Raw genomic sequence first — 22763 nt, 5'->3', positions numbered from 1 at the left:
TTCCGAGTTGCTTTTATCTCAGTTTCAAAACGAGTCTTGGTGTTCAATGTTTCATATGGAAATGAGATCATTGTCTTGCAAATCAATCCCATTTCTATATGAAAGTTTGCGCACCAGGACTCGTATTGAGACTGAGGGAAAAAAACAACTCGAAAGTGGCTCATTCGGAACAGTGCGAAGCTAAAACTTGCTTAATATTCTCTTCCCACAACATAAATGGGTTTTTTCGATTAACCTACTCAGTACAATAAAATAGAGTCTCACCTTAACAAATTGACGTAAGTTGCTCATGCGTCTGTCCAGTTATTGACCATAAATTTCTTCATAAAATCCGCAGAGTACTTTGACATTGTTGTGACGAAATTTATGATCAATACCAGGACAGACGCGTGAAAAACTTACGTCAGTTTTTTTAAACATAATAACAGCAGCATGAACGTCGCATAAATTATAAATTCATATGTCTGTTTGCCTATTGACAATGAAAATTAGCCAATGAGCGCGCGAGAATTTCTGTAGTTGTCGCAAAAATCGTAAACGACGTCGTCATACGTTCTGGCCGTCATCTTCGCTAGGAATAGTAAGGATCTAGTGATACATCCAGTTCTCATCCTGTCTGTTTTCTGGTAACTATTTACAAAAGGAATCGTCAATACGCCAGTCTCTAACTGTCATAATCAGCCTCTCATGGTCTCTGTGGTGCATTGGAAAAAGCAGAAACTGCTGAACCCGGCCGCTAAAATAAAACAAAATACCAATGTACATTAACAATGACTGAAAGAACCGACCAATTGACTTAAGTGGCAATCTCTTTGGTCAAGCTTCTTTATTTTCTGTCTCCTTGTCCTTAAATATGAATGACGCTGAGAGATCTCTTCATGTTTCATGTTACGACTGAAGTTATCATTACGGTTTTATTGCCATTTAGGGGTACTGCTACCCTTTTCCTGGCCTACCATCTCTGGCAGTAAGAAAACTAGTTCATCAAAGTCTCCGTTATTATGTCAAGTATCTTCAACAGTACTCTGGTACCTCATTAATACAAATGCGGATAAGGCCAGTTGACATTTCTTCGTGGTTGCTGCTTATTTACGTGAACGCTAAATATAGGTCATGTCGCTGTAGCTTCGACTAGTCACCTATCCTCGAGCCTCATGGCACATAGGCCTTAATAATTAAAGTATAGTTACCCCGCTTCCGTTTCCAGTGGAGAGAGTTTCTTTGGAGAGATCATTGTAGTTCTGAGGTGACAGTGAATTGGTCTGAAACAAGTCGTGTGTTTCGGTCCAAATCTTCTTTTTCCTGTTGAACGCCCGTCTCACCTACAAATAGCAATGGCATGGGAAGTTCAGACAATAGAGGGCGTTTTTCATTTTGCATGCTTAAGAAGTACTGTGTAAAATTTCATTACTCACCTCTGAGTTGAGAAGGCAATGAAACAGGAAAATAAAGAATCCCTAAAAGCAGGAAATATAAATTTTAATTTAACCACCTAAGAAATGACACTGGACTTTTTATGAGTATTTCTTTTCGTAATATGTGATCTCGTTAGATGCAACAAATTACACCTTTAAATATAACACATCAGCCCACAATTGTAGCCAGTCCCACAATGTTAACTTATCTACAAACCTGCAACGAGTTAAAAATAGCGAAGAGATACTGGAAAGCAAGCGTGTCACTGTTGAACGTCAATATTCCAAACAGCCACGTGATCCCCAGTAAAGGTAACAGCACAACGGCTGATTGAACACCTGACCTGTCAGGTTAAAAACACAGGCTTGTTACTTACAGGAAGTCAGGGAACTGTATTCTTTACGAATTAACTATGAATGAGGTCTTTATTTCTTATTGAAGAAACGTCAGACTCAGCAGACGTGAGTCTTTAGAATCAAATCCTGAATGAAACTAAGATGAATGCAATTAAGGGTTTTGTTAGCTTTTTACTGTATTTATTTTCTTTGTTTCATCATTTTTTTTAGTGTAGTTGCATATATTTTGATCTTTCGCCTTTAAGACTCAAAAATGCGAATCAACATTTCCCATTAGAGTCTAGTCAAACGACGAGAATTGAAGTTTTGTTTAATATAGCAACATTGGTTCATTTAACTGATGCTTTTCAACAGCTTTTCTGTAATTTTGATATTTTTCTTTTACTTTTTTGAAACCAACCAGTATGACATTGTTCTTCCGTAGAAAACGCGGTCGCTACATTCTTCGCCTACCTTGCAGACTGATATTTAGTGTCGTCTCCCATCGTTGGATGATTCAATCTTAGTATCTCTTTCACAACCATACCAAGTATGATTGAATTTACCTGCAAAAAATAATGAACGTAACGTTACCGTTAGGTCTACTGTCAGTTGGAAATTCTCGACAAAAATACAACCGGATTGAAATCGGTTTTCTCTTACCAGTGCAATAAGAAGAACTGGCACTACAAAACTCCAAATGGTTCCTTTCTGTACAGATAACCAGCAACTGTGAAATAACAAGAAAAGGCGCTAAGATATAAAACGCAACCGGAGTTACAATAACCAGAACGCGGTTTGTTGCAAACTTTTAACCACCTAGGCGTTGAATACAGGGGGGTGGCGGAACCAGGAGAAGGTACCAAGGATCCGAAACGTCACGCCTTCACTCTCTCTCACCTCTCGGCGAGCACGTATAGATCCGCCATGTAATCGATCATCCACATTTGTTTCAGCTAGGCGGTAAGCTATAACCAACCAGCCAGCGAACCACTAAGACATAAGTCTACTAACGTTTAACTAATGACACATCGGATATATACAGACCTTGTGTCTGTTCCATAGCCGTCAAAACTTGCTGATAATGTGATGACAACAAATACAAATGGAATTCCTGTTGATTCCAATTTAAAGTAAAAATCAATAATGTTTCACTGTCATCCACGCATTTCTTTTTGAAGTCGCAGGTTAAAAGCTGAACCTGGAATCCCTACAAAACGGTTAGGTTATTTTCCACCGCAGGAAACTTACGTCAAGTCAATTTATAATGAGATTGATTGATTTAAAGAACGGTAATTCATGGATTTGAAGATGAGTTCTTCACAGAACTAGCCTTACCGATTAGTCAGGCAAGGCACTAACCTTACGTCATTACATTATCACAGTTAACAAGTAAGCAGAGTGTGACAGAAAATGACAGAGAATTCAAATGTAGGCTTGATTATGAAAAGCGTAAGACGACGGAACAGATTATTTTCTTTAGCATGCAGGGTACCTTACCCCAAGCACATGCGCAGTATTTCTTTATTCTGCTGTGTCCGGTCTCAAAGACTCGAACGATCATAACGTAGAGCCAGACCCCCTCGATTAACATCCAGCTGAACGAGACTAAGTTAAAGTAATGTAGAAGGACGGCCACGATCTTGCAAGCTGCCTGATGGAATTAAACAGATAGAAAAATGTGAATTTCGACTTCCACGAGTTAAAGGTAAAGCGTTGGTTACATTTCTTACTAAAACTAGAAGAAAAAAAGATGGAGACTCTCTTTGTGGTTTCGGCATTCTTGATTTAATTGTTAAAAAATTTATTTAGTAGGCGAGCAAACCAAAATGAATGATCACGTGGTATTAAGTTTTCAGGGTCTTAGCGTGTGAATAGTTGAGCAAAAATGTTTCAAAATGGTAAAACGTTGAAATCACCTTATTTTGCGTGGCCTCAATTCCAGTAAGAAACACAATCTGAGCGACTGCTAATGCTAAAACAAGGTTTAGATGAATGATACTTGTCTCTGTTCTAGTCAACCTGTAGAGGAAAATACAAATTGATACAAATAGAAATGTTGTACTTCGCGAGGTTGTGCAACAACTTCTGCGCGCGCAGCGGATGACAATAGACCTTCCGCCGCAATGCTCTCTCACAATAAGTGAAATTATGGAAATAACTTGTACTATGTAAACTGTTGGTTCAAAATGCCAAATGAATACACTCCCGGAATATTTGCTTCTTTTCTGCCTCTTCTAAGTCGTTGGCAGGTGTTCCTTTAGGTTTAATTCTCATTCACAACAACTAACTTGGAGAAAGACATCTCCTATTCTACATAGTCTCAGATAACTTCCAAGGTGTTTAGTTTACTTACTTAAGGAAAGTGATCGTGATAATAGTAAGAGCCTCGCCCAGTAGGGATAAACCGCAACCGACGTATGTGATCATTTCCAAGGCTTGAATGTGTTCCTCACCTGGCTTGGTGACCTATGCAAGTAAATACCTCGTGTACCATAAACCGCTTAAAATAATTGTGGTTTTGATTTAAAAAAAAAAAAAAATCACTGAAATCTTTTCTCTCGAGGAAAGCGAAATGTTTCATATCCTTTATTTGTTAAAGGAAACAAAAAACTTGAAGAAAACAAATATACATACCAACTTAAAAAAAGCAAAGAAATAACGAAACTAGACGTTGCTTCTTAGTTATGTATCAACTTGAAGCTGATAAAGGTAAGTGTTTTGCTGTTGCGTGATCGTAGCGTTAGCCCATGCCATGGCATGCGCAAAGTGATTTCGCTCTGACAAAGGTCTAACGATACAAAGTTAGCTTCCTAAACTCTTTACGTCGATTAACATACCTTTATCAGCTTCAAGTTGATAAACAGCTAAACATTTCACTTGCCCGTCGACGCTGCCCATCTGTTTCTTCAGAAAAAAATAACTTTGTTCTCTCATTAACAATTAGATTATGAGCTCGAGATTTATACTCGGCCTTCGGCCTCATCAATTATCACCCCATAGAAATCGAGAGCGAATAATCTAATTGTTTTAGTAGAATTCTTACTTAAATTTTCTTCAGGTTACCATTTCAAATTGCTTTTGTACACTGTATTTAATTTTACGCTTTAGAAACATCGCGCAGACTGAATTGTCGTTTTGCATTTCCTGTTGTGTACGCGCGCTCATCAGTCTTCTTAATATCTTGTAGTTTTTTAAAGTCACGAAATCCATCTTTTAGTCTTCTCAGGAATTTAATTATCCATTTGTATCTAAATGTTCATCGTACTACTTCGCAAAAACGAGAAAACTTCGTTATTTTGCTGACGACCTCCAGCCATTGCACACTAATGGCTGATAGTGTACGAGTAGCTCAGCCAATCAGATTGCAGCATTTGCATTAGTAAACTAGTAGAATCATACTAATAGATGATATTGTTGCGTAGAGCATAACATTGCAAAGTGTTCGTTAGTAGTTGGATTCATTCTGACGAGTTACACGGAAGTTACCAGAAGTTCTGCGCTCTTGAGTACAAATTAGATGTACTACCAGCACTACGTTTTATGCACGTATCATGTTTGAAATTCGTTGTGTTCACCTTGTCATCATCAGTAACTCTCATAAGAACAGCAAAGTGTGTCAGGTGATTACAGCGACACACAGTAGCTTGATCATTCGACAGCTTCTCGTCTTTGTAGCATCCATCAGTAGACCAGTGGCCTGTCGAATTACTAGTCGAGCTAACGAGAAATATTGATCACTAGAGTTAACATTGGCGTCAAGAGAAAAAGAGGAAACAAAGCGTAATTCCACGCGCAACACCATTTTGAATTTCATTGGATTAAGCGCGCCTGCTAACTTTGCGGATGTCTCGGGAAACTGATTTCCGTTTCTGTGACATTTAAAAATAACTTAACTAAAATTAACATATCCCAAGGGTAGGGCGTTTCCCTCTCTGTCCCCTGATTTTCTCTTGTTAGTGTACAATCACCTGAAATAGATCGTCCACCAAGACAGTAAAAGTACTATCAATCCTTGTTGTTAGTGATAATAAACGTTTCTAAAATATCTATGTTTTCTATTCTGTTTTCTTTTCTTTCTGAAGTGCGAAGAGAGTGAAAATTATTATCTTCCAACTAGTGCGGTAAGAAATGAGGATTGCCTACATGGGGGCTAAAAAAGTGAAAAAAAAAAAAAAGTTTTCATTTTTTGACGGTGATTGTTGTCATTGATGAGTATGACTTTGAAAAGTCAAAATCCAAAAGACGGAGGTTGCGTTGACGGAAATTGTTTCGTTTATATTAGTACACGGAAACAGTCTAAAAGGGATTTTATCAAGAGTTACGCAATTGCTAAGCTTTAATCTCAAATTCAAAACGTCTGGCGGTCGCTTTCAAATTCTGTCGTCATGTCGTTCAAAAATCACTGAAAATAAATCCAATTCTATTCTCTTTCGCTTCGCTCAGCTGTACAGAAAAAAAAAATTCAGTTATAAGTGAAGGGCTCAAATAATACCACAAATAGGGGAGGGAGCCTTATTCGAGAAACTAAGAGATGCGCTGAATATGGATCGCGAGAGAGAGAAGCAGCAAAAAATGTATTAGTCAAACAGTGACAAGCCAGAGAATAAATGTAAAAATGTTAGACGCTATTTTACACAACCATAATTATAATAATAAAAAATGGCCTCGAGTTAAGTGGTAGGCGTCACGTGGTGTGATATTCACAGGGAGTGATTTATAAAGGTCTGATTATCCCGGTTGGAAAAAAACATAATACAAGCTAATTTGATTCTTAGAAGAAATACATTTTGCCCTCCCTTGAAAAATTCTTCAAATATATTTCTGTTAGTGTACGTGGTGCATATCATCAGTTTAGGAGCGAAGGCAGAAACTTACAATTTTAGCACTCTTAACTAGAAATGAAACAAAGTCTTCACGATAATGCTCCTCAGGTTAACGTCATACGATGAATCGAGTGACACTGAGGTAAAATGGCGGCACATGTTGTAAATCATCTGTCGTGGAACATATGTTGCACTATAATTTATGTTTCTTGCGCAAGAAAGTAATTTTTTTACGTAAGAGTAATTAAAAAATACTGGCGCTGTGTCTTTGTTGTCAAACAGTAATTTAGGGAGCTGATATAAATTACAAGTTATAAAGCAATAAGTCAGTTTTCTTTCACAATCTTTGCCACATTTCTTTCCTGTTTCTGCATCGAACACGGCGAAACATAACGCAGCAAACCATCTCCAAACCGTCTGATGTGCATGGTGGTACACGAAGCAAACATTCTCCCGTGGAGTGTATACTACCTTTACTATAATCTTGGTTTCTTGCGCAAAAAAAGCAATTTTTGCTTTGTGGAAGTAATCAATAACTATTGTGGCTGTCTTTATTGTCACACAGTAATTTAGGGAGTCGATTTAAATTACAAGGTATGTAGTAATAAATCAGTTGTCTGTCACTATTTTTGTCATATATCTCACCTGTTCGTGTATCGCCAAAAAGCACACTCCATTGCCATCTTGTCGGAGCTGCTGAACTAATAAGAACAAGGATTTCATCGTTTTAGCAAAGATTTAGAAATGGTAAGCTGTTTGTGGTTTTTTCTTCGTTTTTTTTTTTTTAAGTAAACCCTATTAACCCAACATAGTCGCTAAATGTTCCGGCTGAACAAAGCATTCGTTCACAATTTTCTGACGGGACTGACGATCTTGTCATTGCTAGGCAGGTCAGCTTCATCGTAATATCAAATTAAAAAACACAGCTATTACTACTGTCTGCTGTGTTTCGCATCTCGCCGTTCTGACCAGCATGTTTGAAGGAGGGTGACACCAGCGTTCCAAAATTAAACAATTTTTAATTTGCGTGTTTTCCTTTTTCATGTTGAGTGTGCTCAAAACGCAGTCAATTTTTTTTTTTTTTTTCATACAACGCCGCGCGTGAATGTAGATGGAACTGAGAAAAATCGCGACGAATAAATGATACATAGCCTGTCTCCCAACTAGGGGTTTGTGAATGCATTGAAATGGTAAAGAGAAATCGTGCGTTGACATCAGGTTAAAATGTTGTTAAGAAAGAAAGCATTCTGTTTATTTACATACCTTGGTGTGTTCTAGTCGAATGTAAACATCACCATGGAAGGACTCGTTTGCAGCATGAATTACCGACCCTGATATAATCCTGCTGTTCAGGTAATACGGGATCCGCTGACTAGATGTATTGCCACTGGGATAAAATACACCAATGATTTCACTGCTGTATGCATAACCTAAGCTTTTTTATTAACATCTATATCTGTATAGGTTGAGCTGGTAAAATCCCAAGACAACATACCGGCTGTAAAAACGGTTAAAAAATATTAACAGGGTGTCCAGTTCCTATTTTTTGCTATCATCGTTTTTGAGTAGATTCCTATCTTCTCCTTTTTTTTAAATGAAACCTATTTTTTCTTTTTTTTTTTTCTGATTAAGCAGAGTGTGTTACAAAATTAAAATGGATTTGGGGCCTCGGGTGTTTCAGATTTAGATTTAGCATAAAGCAATTGCTGTCATGTCTTTGATGTTCTAAATCAACAAAAATGTTAACGACAGTAATTAATTCTTTGCTCACTTTTGCTTATTGGATTTGTGGTCATAACTTAGATTTACTGTTTGAACCATATTGTCAATGATTTTCTACTGCTCCTATTGTATCTACTAGTCTTATAAATGTAGTTCAGTTGACCAAGTTGAAGTCAACAGATGATATTCTGCATTAACCCATTGAAAATACATTAGGTATCCATATATGTCCTTACGCTGAACTGTTCCTCACGTACAGATATCTGATTATCTAATGGAAAAAGCTCTACCAAATTTCTGCTTCTCCTTCAAAGAAAAAGAGGTCAAATTAAGGGTCAACCGTCGTTGTTACGCCATATATTTAAGGTTAACTATTGTCTTAAAGTCAAATAATTATTGTAGAACTGACGTTTTAAAGTCAAATTAAGGGTGAACTGTCGTTTTATGCGAAGCAAAGAGTGAACTGTTGTTTTTAACCTTCACTAAGGATTTGCTGTGTTTGCTATTATCTGCTGGTTTCATGTTAAAGTTCTCAAAAGCTAGTTCAGTTGTTTTAAAGAACTGTTAAAACCAGGGAATTCGAATTGAGGAATTCATTGTAGAATCACTGGTGTTGTTTCTAAGAAAATATTCAAATGTCAATTTGACAAATGATTGCCGATTGCCCTTCAATTATTTGTTATTTAAAATCTATTGTTAAACAAACTGATGTTGTTATCACAATGAGAACTAACTATATCTTTTTCCATCAAAGTAGCATTGATTTTCCTATTTTTTGAGAGAAAGTTCCTATTTTTCTTATTTTTTCCATCATGAGTTTCCATTTTTTTTTTTTTTAAATTTGTGAACAACCATGCTGCTAGACACCCTGAATAGATAATGAAAACACTAAGTGAATCTAAAAGAATTACTATAAAACAGTTGACAGATTGGATTTGAAAGAATCTAAGGAAGTAGAGGTAACTATCTCCTTGTGAGGCAGTTCCAGTCGGCGATAGTTCTTGGAAAATACAAATACGTCCTTTTAACCTCGAATTTCGGCAAAAATACTCCGCTGCTCAGCTCAGCTCTCTTCTCGGTGTTTGGATTTCCCGATGAAACGCTGTCTCTCGTGTTTGATATATTGCCTCAAACATATTAATGTGAATGTAGTAAGCTCCAGCAATTTCGGGAAAAAAACTTCACATATGATTAATACTATTTACCCACCTGTATACTTGGCTGATGTTGTTTTGCACCTCGTCGCCCAATGTCCTGTAAAAGGCTGCAAAAAACCGCGCCTTTCCTGTGGCGCCGATGACACGAGATCAGAATACTGTGTAATCAGATGTAGCTCACTACAACTTTAGACTTACAGAGCGATCTTCCAAGAATGTTTTTGTCGCATAAAAACTATTGTTTCCTAGGGTAAAGAAATGTGAAGAATAGAGGTCATCGTTCCAATGCAATGCGCTTTCAGGTATTAATCAAGTTAGAATTCACTTGACACATTTTTGTGCTTTCTGGGCGTTACCTGGAATTTGAAGAGTAAAACGTACCGTTGTATAACTCCAGATTTTGCGTTGAATTTCCTGGCAAAATTGTAATGCTGTTTTCTGTGGGAGAAGTAGCGCCATCAAAAGAAGCGTTTAGCTCTCCATAGCATGCTTTCATATCTGAAACGAAAGAGAGAATAACAAGTATTGTTTTAAACTGAATCACAATGAACGTCTGTCTTTTTCAAAATAGAAACGTAGCGACTTTGTGTTTCTGTAGATGTCGTATTGCCAATATTAACAACGCATGAATAATACCATTATTTTTGTAATACTTTGAACGGGGACAGGGAGGTAAATTAGGACTTCCGTGTAGAAACGTCGGGGATGGTCGTCTTTTCGCTTAGTAATAGTAACTGGACTGAGTGAAATGCAATTCAGGGAGTAATCGCGTGATTACTACCTAAATTGTACGACACGAGGTCCTATTACGAATTAATCGTATCTATAACAAATTTCGGAATTAGAAATGTCTTTTAAAAACTTCTTTGGAGCGAAAACGTCTTTAGCGCTTTTCATAAGTTTTGAAAACTGCAGGAATTGTTGCGAAGGAACCCATTAAAGCGCGTAATTGACGTGCGAATCACGTCGGTATCCAATTGCAATAAGTTCAAATTGGATACCTGTAATTGGACACCCACGTGATCGCGCGCCGATTACGTACTAAATAGGCGCGCGGAAAACCAATCACGATCGAGAATTTTGTTATATATACGATTAGGTCTGTAAATCTCAGATTTGAGTTTCATTTAGAATCTAAAACTAAACGCCGCTATTTGTTAGCTGCCAAGGTATCTTTTAGAACTGCTCTCGAAGAAATAGTGAGAAATGCTGTCAAGTTCATTTTAAAGTGGAACCTTTTAGAGAGGTCGAGCCACGCCTAGATTGGTCTCCTTTACGGGTTTGATTCAAATTTTCCGACAAGCGTTTCTGATCTTTTCACATGGGATTCCCAGCCCTCCCCCTGTTATTATATCGGTAATCCTTACAATGCATGAGACCGGAAGGCGTAAGATGGGAAGATCGTTTTTAAATGTGGTTGAAACGTAACGTGCCGACACGACCTACATGACTGGATTACGGAGAACGGAATTGCATTGGAAAACAACGATAGCAAACCTAGAGCTAAACAACTACCTTTGTAGCAAGTTATCAAGAGTTCGATCTCTCCTTTTGTTGATAGTTGAATGAGTGTAAAAGTGACACCTTCTGATAGAACAATTTTGTTATCTATCATATTGCCCAATGAAATTGAGGAATGTGATATTTACGAACCAGAACAACAGTTGTTGTGGTCTATAACCGTTCTCAGTTCCAGTATAAACGGCAATGTCCATAAAATTCGCTTGATATTGTGACAAAACATGCACAAGGCTAAGAATGTTTAAAAAATGGCTAAAAAGTAAAAACAAAAAACAGAAACAAACGTTTTCGAAATAATGCCATCTTCATCTTCACCCTGAAATCTTCACCCGTAAATATTTTGTCGTAAACTGGAATGTTTCCAAAGTCAACAGAGGTTACAAAGTCATAAAGTAGTATTTACCTAAACTTGGGTAACTGACAGCTATCACCGGAGTAGTGTTGTTGAGACGCGATGCAATGCTTTCACCAAGCGTTTCAACTTCTCTGGCGATTTCAAAGGCACCGTTTGATTCGCTCACGTTTCGATCTTCATCAGAATCATCAAGGCTTTCCAGAAGATCACTTGTCTTCTTCCCAGCGGTCTATAAAAGCGTTATTATTGAAGACTGAAGTAAATTGCAAGTTTGAATATGAGATGCGTAAGTTTAGTAAGTGCTGACACATGGCACGTTAGAGAAACCATAGTATAAGCTATAGGGGTCTGTACTCTTTGTAGTCGTTCTTATCATTGATACTGAAAGGGCAGAAACGGACGTCTTGAGATGATATTTCTAAAAACAACCATCTGTTGTTTTATTTAAAAGAGATGATCATGTTAAAAGCCGTATTAGAATTTTGTTTCCGTTTAAGCGACGGAATTTATGAAATTTCCCTCTTACTAAGTTTTTCTAGATTTTTTGTGTGCAAAATATGTATCGCATGAAAGAGATAAGCCTTAAATTTACAGGTCTCTTAACATAAAATAGCTGAGAAAGATCTACTGTTATCATGAGATATATCTTACCGTAATTGTGTCAAGAAGGAATTCAGCTGTAGGGCTTACAGCATTGTCAACTCGAGATCGCAAATCTTTCAGTATCGATAAGACACGATCAGTCTGTGAAGTAAAGCAATCGCTGTTACACTAGTGACTGTAATTACCTTGAAATAATCCTCATAAATTCGATACAAGAAGGAAGAAGGAATTCAACTGTAGGGCTTACAGCATTGTCAACTCGAAACTGCAAATCTTTCAGTATCGATAAGACACGGTCAGTCTATGAACTAAAGTAGTCACTGTTACTCGAGTGACGGTCATTACCTGGAGATGATCCCCATGAATTCGATACATACATTAAGTAATTTCTTACCTTTTGCGACTCTGAAAGTTCTTTGCAGTTGACGTAATCAGGATAATTGGGATCTCCTTCAATTTTGCAATCCTCACCTGGAACATCTGACGGAAAGCATTTCAAAATAAGATTTATTGGCAATTTCCATATTTTTGTAGTCGTAGACATGGAAATCACGACCTACGTCATTTAATATAGATGAAGAATAAGAGACTATAAAGACTAGAGACGCATCTGTACAGATCTCTGCCTGAAAAAGTATTCGCAATACAAGTGAGAGCCTGAAGTACTGACCTTTATCATTTTCGTTCCGGTATTTTTGAATAATTTACTTCAGATTGAGGATAACACTGTGCAGACGAGTCTACTCAGTTATTGAGCGGTCTTAGTTATCTCGAAACTGGACTATGGAACAAAACACCAACTTTTCTTCAGTTGTCTTTGTAGATTCAATTTAGGGAGACGAATTTTTTTCCTCGGTGATGCTACTCACCTTGCTTGGTTAAATGTTTCACCAAGTATTCGCTGCTAATTGGCATTTTCATCTCACCGCTTGGTGTTCTCATTGCAACGTACATCCGGGCAAAACCTATACCTTGTTTGTGCAAGACATCCATGTAATAAAGTCGCGTCTCCTCTAATTCTTGGGGAAGAGAAATCTGGTAATCTTTTAGTTTGGAATCGCTGTAAATAAAGTGGAAGAAAAACAGAGTTCAGTCAAATGCTATTTATAAGGCCTCTTCATGTCAGATCAATGAGAATCGTTTCAAGGAAGACGGGGAAGAATATTGAATTAAGATTAGTGATTGGCACTTTCCTGATCCTTTTTATTTTGCTGAGTGCTCCTATTTAGCACACACCAGTTAAGCCAATATTTACTCGGCCAACGAACCAAAAAAGAAGATCCCCTTTGATATTATGGTTAGACAGACGACGATTGTGTACGGCTTGCAGTAGATCATTTATACTAATAGAAATTGAAATCTCTGTAGCATAGTTACTGTGTGACTTTTAAAAACCGGTGAAAGGTATGCGTGCCCAGCATTACATGGTCTTTTATAAGCTATATGGTTGTCAAGTAAAAAATATTTATATTTGAAGAGCAAGGCAACACGGAAATTTTCAGTACACCTCTCTACCTTGAGGAGAAAACTAAAGAAAGAACATGGGCTACTTTACCTGCAACAGTTGCTTACGTTTGGGACCTTTTCCGCCCTTCTCTGATCAATAATCAGCCGCTTATTTCTGGGATTGACGTCACTGCTCAGAAACACCTGACAGTAATCATCGCAGAACGTGTAAAACGTGTAGTTGCCTGTTTCCTTGGCGAGGAAATAAGAACGGTATCGACTTCCATAGTTGGAAGCAAAAGTCCTTTCTCTAAATATTGGAATATATTGACGTTTAGTTGCATTGTTTGGGAAGCGAGGATCCGAAGTGAGGCGTTTGATTGCTGTACCATTAATACCTGACCATTGTTCACTGAACACACTCCCAGTTCCTTAAAAAAAGAGCATAGTTAACATGCTTTATCAGTGATATGTATCATACTCAAAGTACAGCGCAACCCTCCCAGTGCGACTACCGCTGTGGTTAGACCTCTCGGACGGGACCAGTCCTGGCTTGACACTGTCACTGGTCCCCCGAAGGAGGTTCGGTTGTGTAATGTTACTTGGGTGGGTAAGCTATACAATGGATTAGACTCTGCTGTAATCAAGATAGATATAGCAAGATCGTAATGTTTTTTTCCATTGGTAGACGGCTTTAACACTTGATGGGGTCTCCAACCAGTTTTAGAAAACATTCCAGCAAGAGTTTGCAAAAATTTCAAAGCAAACTGAGCTGGATTTGCATACGCGAGCGTCATACTTAATAGCCCGATTACATTGCAATCCTTACTAATCTTTACCAGCAGTTCTCGCTTTCTGTTTGCTTGTACAACATCAAACCGTCATTTTCGAGTTTCCTTTAACATCATCCCTGTATCGGGTCTCGGCGTTCGTAAAGTTTTTCCCATTTTCGTTTTTCGCAAACGAACCACAACGGCTTGCTATACTTTTACTTTTAACTCGTTTGTTCTTGGCCTTAAGCATTTGTATTTTCATTTTTTATAATCATCATCAAAAAAAAAAAAAGTCATGTGTCATTGAAATGTTAAAAAAATGATCTCCACTATTCGCCCATTTTTCAAGATCCACTGGATGACTCACTTTAATTTGGAGTCGTATCATATTGTATATATAGCGGCAACAGTTTTTAATAAACTGAGTAATGTTGAACGAGGCTTTACACTGAACAATCAAGTGACCTGCGCATAAGGAAAAAATTAAAAGGGGGAGAACTCAGTTCCGTAAACCCCTCCAAACGTTTGTTATCCGAGAACTGGCGATGCAATGCTAAAACTTGAGGGAGGATCTCCGCGCACAAATGTTTAAACAAATGAGCAAGCACAATGAAGGACAGGAACAGCGTCTGCAAGTAATTTTTTACGTCAATTCGTGATATTGTCGAGTTGTTGCCAGTTACACGAGAAAATCTTTATCTTTTTCTTTGGTGTAGCATGTGATAATGGGATCGAGGAATCTGGAACAATTGAATTTTAAAAGTCAATACCACTATTATAACATGAAATATTATTTGTATTATGTATGTTGCGTGAAAGAGGAAAAGAAACTAGAACATGGTCAATCATTTTATACATATCATTTTCCTCTATGCAATGTAAAGTATTCTGTTTTCATTTTTTAGCGGTCATCATTGCTATCCTTCATGTCTGGCTTTTCAAGTCTTATCTTAACCAGTAAACTGTATTGGTATAGGATAAATTTTAACTCTTTTCACAAAAAATAGAACGCGATGATTGGATAAAGAGGAAATCTTCTTAATTAAAAATCGAGCTTTCGAATGTAAAAAAGTAAATACCTTTTATTATTATAAATATAGGGAAAAAAATATAAGAAATGATCTCAAAAAAATTAATTAATTTAGACGTTGCTGCTTGTTTTAATAATTTAAAATATTTTTAAGTCGCGGCCAACTATGAACAGTTTAAAGTTTGCCACCACTGTTTTGCGAAAATGCACACTGAATAAACTGTTTACTCGGATTAGAAAATGGCCTCACCAATTTTTTCTTTTAAAAAAGCTGCAAAATTACGACTCAAGTTAACGTGAATATTGAAAACGCAGTAATATGGTAAGGATGGGCAAGGTAATCTCAAAATTTGAATTTCCAAGGTAGTTTTTAATAGTGTAATCCCAATTACTGCGCCGCTAAACTTGACATGTTTGCGTTTATGCGACAGGCGATGCTGAAAGATTCCGGTTAAATGACGTTTGAAACTTCAAGATTGGAAGAACCATCAGTTACGTTTCTTTAATTATTTCTTACTATTATTTCTATTTTTTTCTTTTGGTAAACTGACCCTTAAAGAAAATTACAAGGTACTGAGCTAATATAAAGAGGGTCGTTTCAGAATTTGGTTAAACCGAATTCAGTAAATGTAGCGATTTGCTTTGGATTTTTGAGTAGCTTAAATGATCCACAAGATTTATGCCATTACCAATTTAGGAGAAATTGAAATCACTATCGTAGTTCGTTTCCGATTCTAATTTTCTTTTCCAGTGAAGTAATTAAAAACTCTCCAGTCTGTCTACAAACTAGCAAAACGGACGATTCCTGACGACCTCTCAAAAGGGGAATACATTTTTACTTGTCGCTGTCTTGACGAAGTAATTACAAACTGTTGATTTTTCAACATTAAAACATTAAAAAACCGAACGACAGGAAAATGCCTTCATCTTCTCGCAATATTCAATTCGCTGAAATTTTCGTTTGCTACCATGATCGTTGTCATCGAGCAGACCTGTCGTTAATTTTCTTAGCTCTCAAATTACAGCATTTTCAAATTATTTTTTTAGCTCTCAAATTACAGCATTTTGTAAATTTCCATAGTTTTGCATTTATCGCTTTCTTCTCATTTTTTCACTGTGTTATCTCCGTCAGGGGCCTTTGAACTCAATTCATGATAGAAAAAGATGCCAATATTGTCGAACAGTACGCAAAAAAAGAGAGATTGATCAATGTAGGACATTTACAATGGAAAGGTAATGTAGGGAAAATAACAAATGAAGCCAGGACACAGCGTAGCTGAGTTGCGTAGAAACAGCACTTACCTTTTGGTAAGGAGAAGGAGAAGGACAAAATCTCCTATTAGAAATTACAAAAAAAATACAAAAAAAAATCAACTGGGTTTCATGAGATCAAATATTTTCTTGGTTCAACTTTTATCGTCCCTTTATGTATAATCTACCGACCTGTAACACTAAAATGAACACTGCGAGACGGGGACTTCTCATGTTCCCGCTTGGAGCTGCTAGGTTTCATCTGAGGTTAAACACAATCTTTTTGTTCGTTACTGCTACACGATGCGTACGTGTATGAAGGGTTTTTTTTTTTTCGATAGGCAGTCTTCGTTCTTCCTTGCTTCTCGCTACCATCTGCTCGTCAATCTGCTAGATATTTGTACTAAGTGTGTGTCAATCTACCAATCAGCCAATCGGCTTTAAAAGATGTGACAAGGTGTTAGTTTTTCATCAACGGAGCCAGTATTGTGCTAATGAACTGTCTGTTACGGCTCTCTTGTTGTGTGTTGATTTGTTTCTTCTAAACTACGATGCTATAAAAGTCTTTAACTTCTCCGACTATTAAAGAGTTGAACGTAAATCTTTAGTGAACTCTCCTGTGGAACCAATAATGGATTATATACGATCTTTGGTGTGCAGAACGTCATCCTTATCGTATTTGGGCGCGATATCACTAGTGAAGCTATAGAAAAAATAGATAAAGCTGATTTGACTCGTATCTGTTGATATTGAATGACGGAGATGTTGGACAAAAGATCTCTTATTTTGCCCTTTAAGTATTGCGTCATAGTGGTCGCTTAAAATTATCTAGTGGTGTAAAGAAAATTAAAGGTAAATTTCAGGCATGGAATGCAATTACTGAGGTCAACAACCTTGGATAAAGAGAATGGAAACAAAATTAAGTACTAAAATGTAACTCGGAAATTAAGAGCGCAGAACGTCACCTTGTTAAATTATTGTGTTTACTCGCTGACAACGGCGATAAATATCCATCCTCTAATCACTGGTTCTTGAGGTTTGATGAAAGATTTCGACATCCGTGAACGTCTATTGTCAGATATATCAGATATTTGATACGGTATTAAGAAATACGCAGGAAAAAAAAAAAAAAACTCTTTTGTAGCCGCGACTGTTTACTTCATTAGTCGTGCACGAGCCAGAGTTACACTAAGACACCGTTTATCACCTCGCTTGATGGATACAACAAATACTTTGAAAGATCAATACTCATGGGTTGGTCATGTTCTTGCCTTTCTTCTTTTTCTTTTCAAAGTTATCTAAAATCTACAACCAAATTAAAATCGATTTCCTTAAGTGGTTAATGCAAGTTATTGCCAATGTCCTTTGAAGCAAAAGCTGTTACAACTTTCATTCTAAGTATTAGAGTAATGCATTTCTTGGTATTGTTTTTATAACAGCCCATGTATGTATTGTGGCTATGGCACAAAAGTTATCCGATGAGAATTATTCTTGTTCCGTTTGTTCATTTCGTTTTTAACACGTGAATTGCGATAGCAAGTCACGATTTGTAGTGGGCAGTCGATTATTCATATGATTATTCATAGCTCCGTAACACAATTGAACGTAATTTTTTTTTCATGTAATGGTAAAGCAATTTAAGTGCACGAAAGTCAAACCATTATCTCACAATGTAATACGGTTGTTATCTATGTGGTGACCATTTCAAAACGGATCACGTTCCTTTTCTTCTCTTCAACGGCCAAATAATTACGCAGTTCATGCTAAGACCAGAAACAAAAACAAAAACAAAACAAAACAAAAAAAATAACGACCAAAATGCTCGAAAAGAACTCTGCCTCTTGGTTCAATTAAACAGATTTGCGTGACTGGAGAGCGCGTTCCAGTGTGTAAGACATTAACACATTATTTCATTTCTCGGTATCCGAGTAGTCCTCTAAGTAAAAATCACAGGACGTTTGGCATTTTTCTTGAAGTTTCTCTGAGTTAAGCAATGAGTAGCAAAGCGTTACGATGATTAAGGCAAGATCATGTACTCTCGCACGATAACGAGCATGCTGGTATAGAAATAATTCCAATCTCGTTCCTCGCGTCTTCGTTCCTTACAGCGCAAGCTTTACGAAACGAGCGACTCTCGAAAGTTCTGCTACAGGCTCGATTTTGATTGGTTTTGAAAACAACGGAAATGAGCGGAAGTAAAACACCAGCGTATCGATTGAGCCACGCGTCTGTCAGCTAAACATGTGCAATTCAACTGGAAGTCCGATATTTTCGGACTTCAAATCGGGCCTTTCTTGTTTCAGTTGTTTCACGATCGCTGGTCAAGGGGAGCGAAGACTCTGGGTACGAGGATGGAAATAATTCGAGAAGACGTTCTAGAACAATAAACACGATTACTCTTTACAGGAGTTATTTCATTTTATCGATGCAATATCAGGAAAGAATAAGAAAGACTGCGAACGACGAACAATAAACAGTAAATTGTTTTTCATTTTAAAGGTTTCACCCTATGGTTTCATACAAAAAGTTGTAATTTCCATATTAGTTCACACAATGTTTGTTTTGGAGTGCGAAAGGTTAAATTCACACTAGCATTTTTAATAGTGCCAAAATTGAATTCGAATCACAACAATCTTCTTTTACAAACTCAGGCACACATTTAACGGACGAAATTCGATTGTCTTGTCTAATTTTATATGATTGCGAAATCTAGTCCATTGTGATTGGCTGAGAGCAGGTCAATTAATCTTTAATTTTAAATTTGCACTGCAGCGCGAATTATCGCGTACGCGTTCGTAATTTTCTCAGTCATATAATAAATGAAGAATCGTATGAAAGCTCAAGCAATTAAGGATTTACACTACTTGTGATATTTGAAAATTCTTTCAAATTGCACTTTCCTAAAGCCTAGTGCAATTTTAAGAGAATTTTCAAGTGTAACCATACGATTAGCGATGCCAATTCACTCATTCAATCTTGCATCCTTGAACGCTTATGTGAAATTTTTCTCCAGAGATGTTTTCAACTTTCCTGAAACTAATAGTATTAGTTGAATTCGATCGTGAAATTTGGAGATGCTGGGGAAATGTGTTATACTTAACTTGTTACACCTTTCCCAGGGATAAAAATTCCCCCAGTCACAAATTTAACCGTGCCATTTTAATATAATGCTGTTACCTGTGGTTGTGTTAACTTCGAATTCGCAAATGAATGCTTTGGAAGCCAAGCAGCTCAAGTCATTATATTTCCCGTATGTTCCTTTGGGGTACTCCTTAGCAATAACCGCACATTGCCCATCCCCTGACGGTTCGTGATATTGCCAGTGTGGGTTGGTCAACTGTTGTCCAGTGATCCACTGCCAATTTTCTCTTTGACTGTATCCTGTTTTCAAGCCGATGAACCACTCGTTATCTGCTGAATTGGAAAGGTTTTGAATTTCGTCCGTAATGAACTTCCATTTTCTTTCGGTTGCCAAGGTAACGAGTCGTCCTCCATCTTTTCTGCATTGTTTTTCACTGTCAGTCCAAGTAGTGATGTTTTTGTTGTAGAAGTTGTACAGCACATCATCTTGGACAGCTATGTTTGGGAAAAACGATTTACGAAAATGGCACATTGTACACTGAACCTAAAAATGTGGGGCGAAGAACAAAAGCCAACCGATGGGTTTAATGCTAAGGGCTTTCTCTTCTTTGCATTAAAATATGCATCACAGCTATAACCACTTTTACTACCGGACAGAGCCTTTTATGATTTGCTATCCTGTGGTGCAGTTCTGTTCATTGCAAGTCAACAGAGCGTCCAATAATGGATGGAAATAACATCATCGACCAACAAAAAATGTATACCGGTTGTTTTGTCGTCAACCTTGCAAAGAGCGGTTGTCAATGGATTTAAACATCGACAATCTGCGTCGGTCTTCAAAAAACATTCCCACCCAAGATTAGGACTCTCATTTCTAGAAAAAAAAGAAAACGAGTCTTTTCAAGGGAAATCGTTCTCTGAGTTTCAACTGTATGAACCAGTGATTTTAATTATATAGGGTACGTTTTCAGATGGCGACAATGTGAAGTGACATCCTTCCGGCGGGTTTTTGATTGGAAACAAGAATTGTAATTCTGGTCTGTTCACACACTTTCTATTTGCTCTGCTATCTTCAAACTAGGGCGCGAACAAAATAAAAAGCATTGGGGATTTAAAAAGTGAGGGTGCAAGTTGCACTATCGCCCCGCGCAGTTTCTCGTCCGCTTTTGTCCCCTTCTAGCTTTTTCCTAAGAAAAAAAAATAAGCTGTTGGAAAAGCTGTTGTGATTCTTCTTATTTGTCGACAACTTCACTGGTTCCCGAGACTGACACTTCTAAAGTAGTCAATAGGGAAACCCGACGCTGCTACTGAGTGTCAAACCAACAAAAAGTTTTACGAAAATCAAATAGGTACATTTTCATTTTGTGTGTGGTTCAAACGCGCGTATCTTTATGTGTATGTTCTATTTTTCAATAGAAGCCCAACGTTTCCAGCTTTTTTGAAAAAGCAGTTGTGAAAAATAACTTATCTGGTCTAGGAAATCCATTCGATGTAGCAGGAAGTACTACATGATCCAATCTATACTTTTGGAAATGCTCCTCTCGCACCTAACTGTCGTGAACACTGAATCTCACAGTGCATACATGGCTTTTGGTTTTCCATTGCAAGGCAATATGAAATGTAATAAAACAAATGGGTACCTGATAATAAAAGCACCCTGATAAATGCGAAATTCTTACACCTGATCAGTTCGCCTCTCAGTTGCGACTCGATCGATAGTATGTCAAGCTATGGTTAGTGTTCCAGGAAAGAATAGGCATGATGCTTTTTTGGAGGTAAAAATGCGATCTCTGAGAGACTGCAGAATTGCGACAAGCGAAAAAAAAAAGACTGCTTTTTGTCTATCGAAGAACCTGTTGCTAAGATATGCTGAATCTGGTCAGCGATGTCGTATCAGTGCAAGATAGGATTATTGCATCGTCCCTTCCCAAACAGACCCCGGTTTACTTCCTGGTTGTATCGATCGTTATCTCCTTAAATCATGCACAGTTTTGGCAAAGACACATGCATCGAAAAGGGGTAACATACACCCAAGTTCAATGTGTACGAACGCTTTAATTAAAAGTGAAGTAAGGCGTGTTCAGCGTAATTAATTTTCATTATATTTCTGTTATTCAGTACCTTGAAATAATTAGGTTACCAAGATGGCCTCTGTCAAATTATGAAAACAGTAAAATTAATTGAGATTACAAAAGCCCTCCGACGAAGGAAATGATGATCAAAAGCTATTTTATATGCAACACATTCAAAGAAAAAAGGTTATTTATAAGATACGGAAAGGGCCTTGCAGTGATTTACAGATTTCAATTTTTGCTGCATAAACGTTATGTCCTATGCCACAAGGTTAATCTCAGCATTGAACCAAAGCCTGTTAAGATTACAATATTCTAGGCTGCCATAAACGTCTAATTTCAGAGCTATAAATGAAGCTAGCTAGGACCTAATTGAATCCGTTAGATTTTTGTAAAATACCCCTTAATAAACCTACCTGTATGAAATTTCACCTCACCAAAGCCAACGGTAACCTATACAAAAAAATTCACTTCTTAAGTAAGGAGAAATTTGTCCCTTTCTCTGCTATTTTAAAACATGTCACCATGGATTGAAGGATTACCTACCAAAGTTAAGATGTAAAGAACCGCTAAGAATGATTGCTTCAAAATTTTCTGGGTGTCCATTTCCCCGGCTTTCCTTTCAACACCGACCCCAAATTGAAATTAATTATTATCACTCTCAGCTTACCTTTCGTTTGATTGGTAGGATTGTGTACGTGAAGGTGAAAGGAAGCGTTGAAGAAATCAACTGTTTAAATATTTATCCTTTCCAAGTGCCAAGTGCGAACAGTCCAGCCAGTCCCCGTCGTTCTGTTTAAAAAACAATAATATTAGATTTGCTTTGTGTACAAAAGAAGACGTGCTCTTCGATGTAAAGTGGACATCGACGAATCATAGTTTCCACAGCTGACACATTCTCGTTTTTGTTTGATTTGGCATCCATTTGAATTGAACGTTTTTAATTTGAGTTAGTGCGAAAGGCTGTCCTAAAAAAGAGCTGCAGTTGAAACATTATTTTTTCTTCGATGCAATCGAAATGGCAATCTCTACCAAAATTAGAAATGCGATAGGCATGGATTGAAATGGAACGTTTTATAGGAACATTAAAGAAAAAGAAAAAAAAAATGGCATGCCTTAGGCTTTAATTGGTAAATGACATCTTATTTCTACTGTCTACTAGCCACATGTTTTTT

The 22763-nt window shown here is 37.3% G+C and overlaps 1 protein-coding gene across 2 annotated transcripts; it reads right to left on the bottom strand.

The window, feature by feature from the left end:
- Positions 1 to 38: 38 nt before the first annotated feature.
- On the bottom strand, positions 39 to 22492 carry LOC145478736 (adhesion G protein-coupled receptor L1-like). 2 transcript variants are annotated; one of them, XM_081456849.1, is made up of 23 exons: positions 22135 to 22492; positions 22005 to 22041; positions 19613 to 20011; positions 13491 to 13812; positions 12805 to 12995; positions 12330 to 12415; positions 11984 to 12076; positions 11381 to 11561; positions 9838 to 9954; positions 9509 to 9584; positions 7841 to 7964; positions 7223 to 7278; positions 5330 to 5471; positions 4108 to 4220; positions 3671 to 3773; positions 3252 to 3405; positions 2799 to 2865; positions 2415 to 2481; positions 2226 to 2317; positions 1633 to 1759; positions 1416 to 1457; positions 1191 to 1322; positions 39 to 736 (listed from the first exon to the last, which is right to left on the bottom strand). In XM_081456849.1, the coding sequence occupies exons 1-23, from the start codon at positions 22192 to 22194 to the stop codon at positions 686 to 688; spliced, it is 2832 nt and encodes a 943-aa protein (XP_081312975.1). In that variant the 5' UTR covers positions 22195 to 22492; the 3' UTR covers positions 39 to 685. The 2 variants fall into 2 exon arrangements, with proteins under 2 accessions (XP_081312975.1, XP_081312976.1); XM_081456850.1 differs by lacking the exons at positions 19613 to 20011; positions 22005 to 22041; positions 22135 to 22492 and adding exons at positions 16487 to 16520; positions 16628 to 19086.
- Between the last annotated feature and the right edge of the window lie 271 nt (positions 22493 to 22763).

The sequence above is a fragment of the Orbicella franksi genome, chromosome 2 (genome assembly GCF_964199315.1).
Source record: "Orbicella franksi chromosome 2, jaOrbFran1.1, whole genome shotgun sequence".
Taxonomy (NCBI): Eukaryota; Metazoa; Cnidaria; class Anthozoa; order Scleractinia; family Merulinidae; genus Orbicella; species Orbicella franksi.
This window is presented reverse-complemented; position numbering and strand designations above follow the sequence as displayed.

Coding starts and splice junctions, on each gene's coding strand:
- LOC145478736 (XM_081456849.1), bottom strand. CDS start 22,194: ATGGACACCCAGAAAATTTTGAAGCAATCATTCTTAGCGGTTCTTTAC. Junction 12,077..12,329: donor AACTTTCAGAGTCGCAAAAG/GTAAGAAATTAC, acceptor TTTACTTCACAG/ACTGATCGTGTCTTATCGAT. Junction 9,585..9,837: donor AAATCTGGAGTTATACAACG/GTACGTTTTACT, acceptor TCGGCGCCACAG/GAAAGGCGCGGTTTTTTGCA.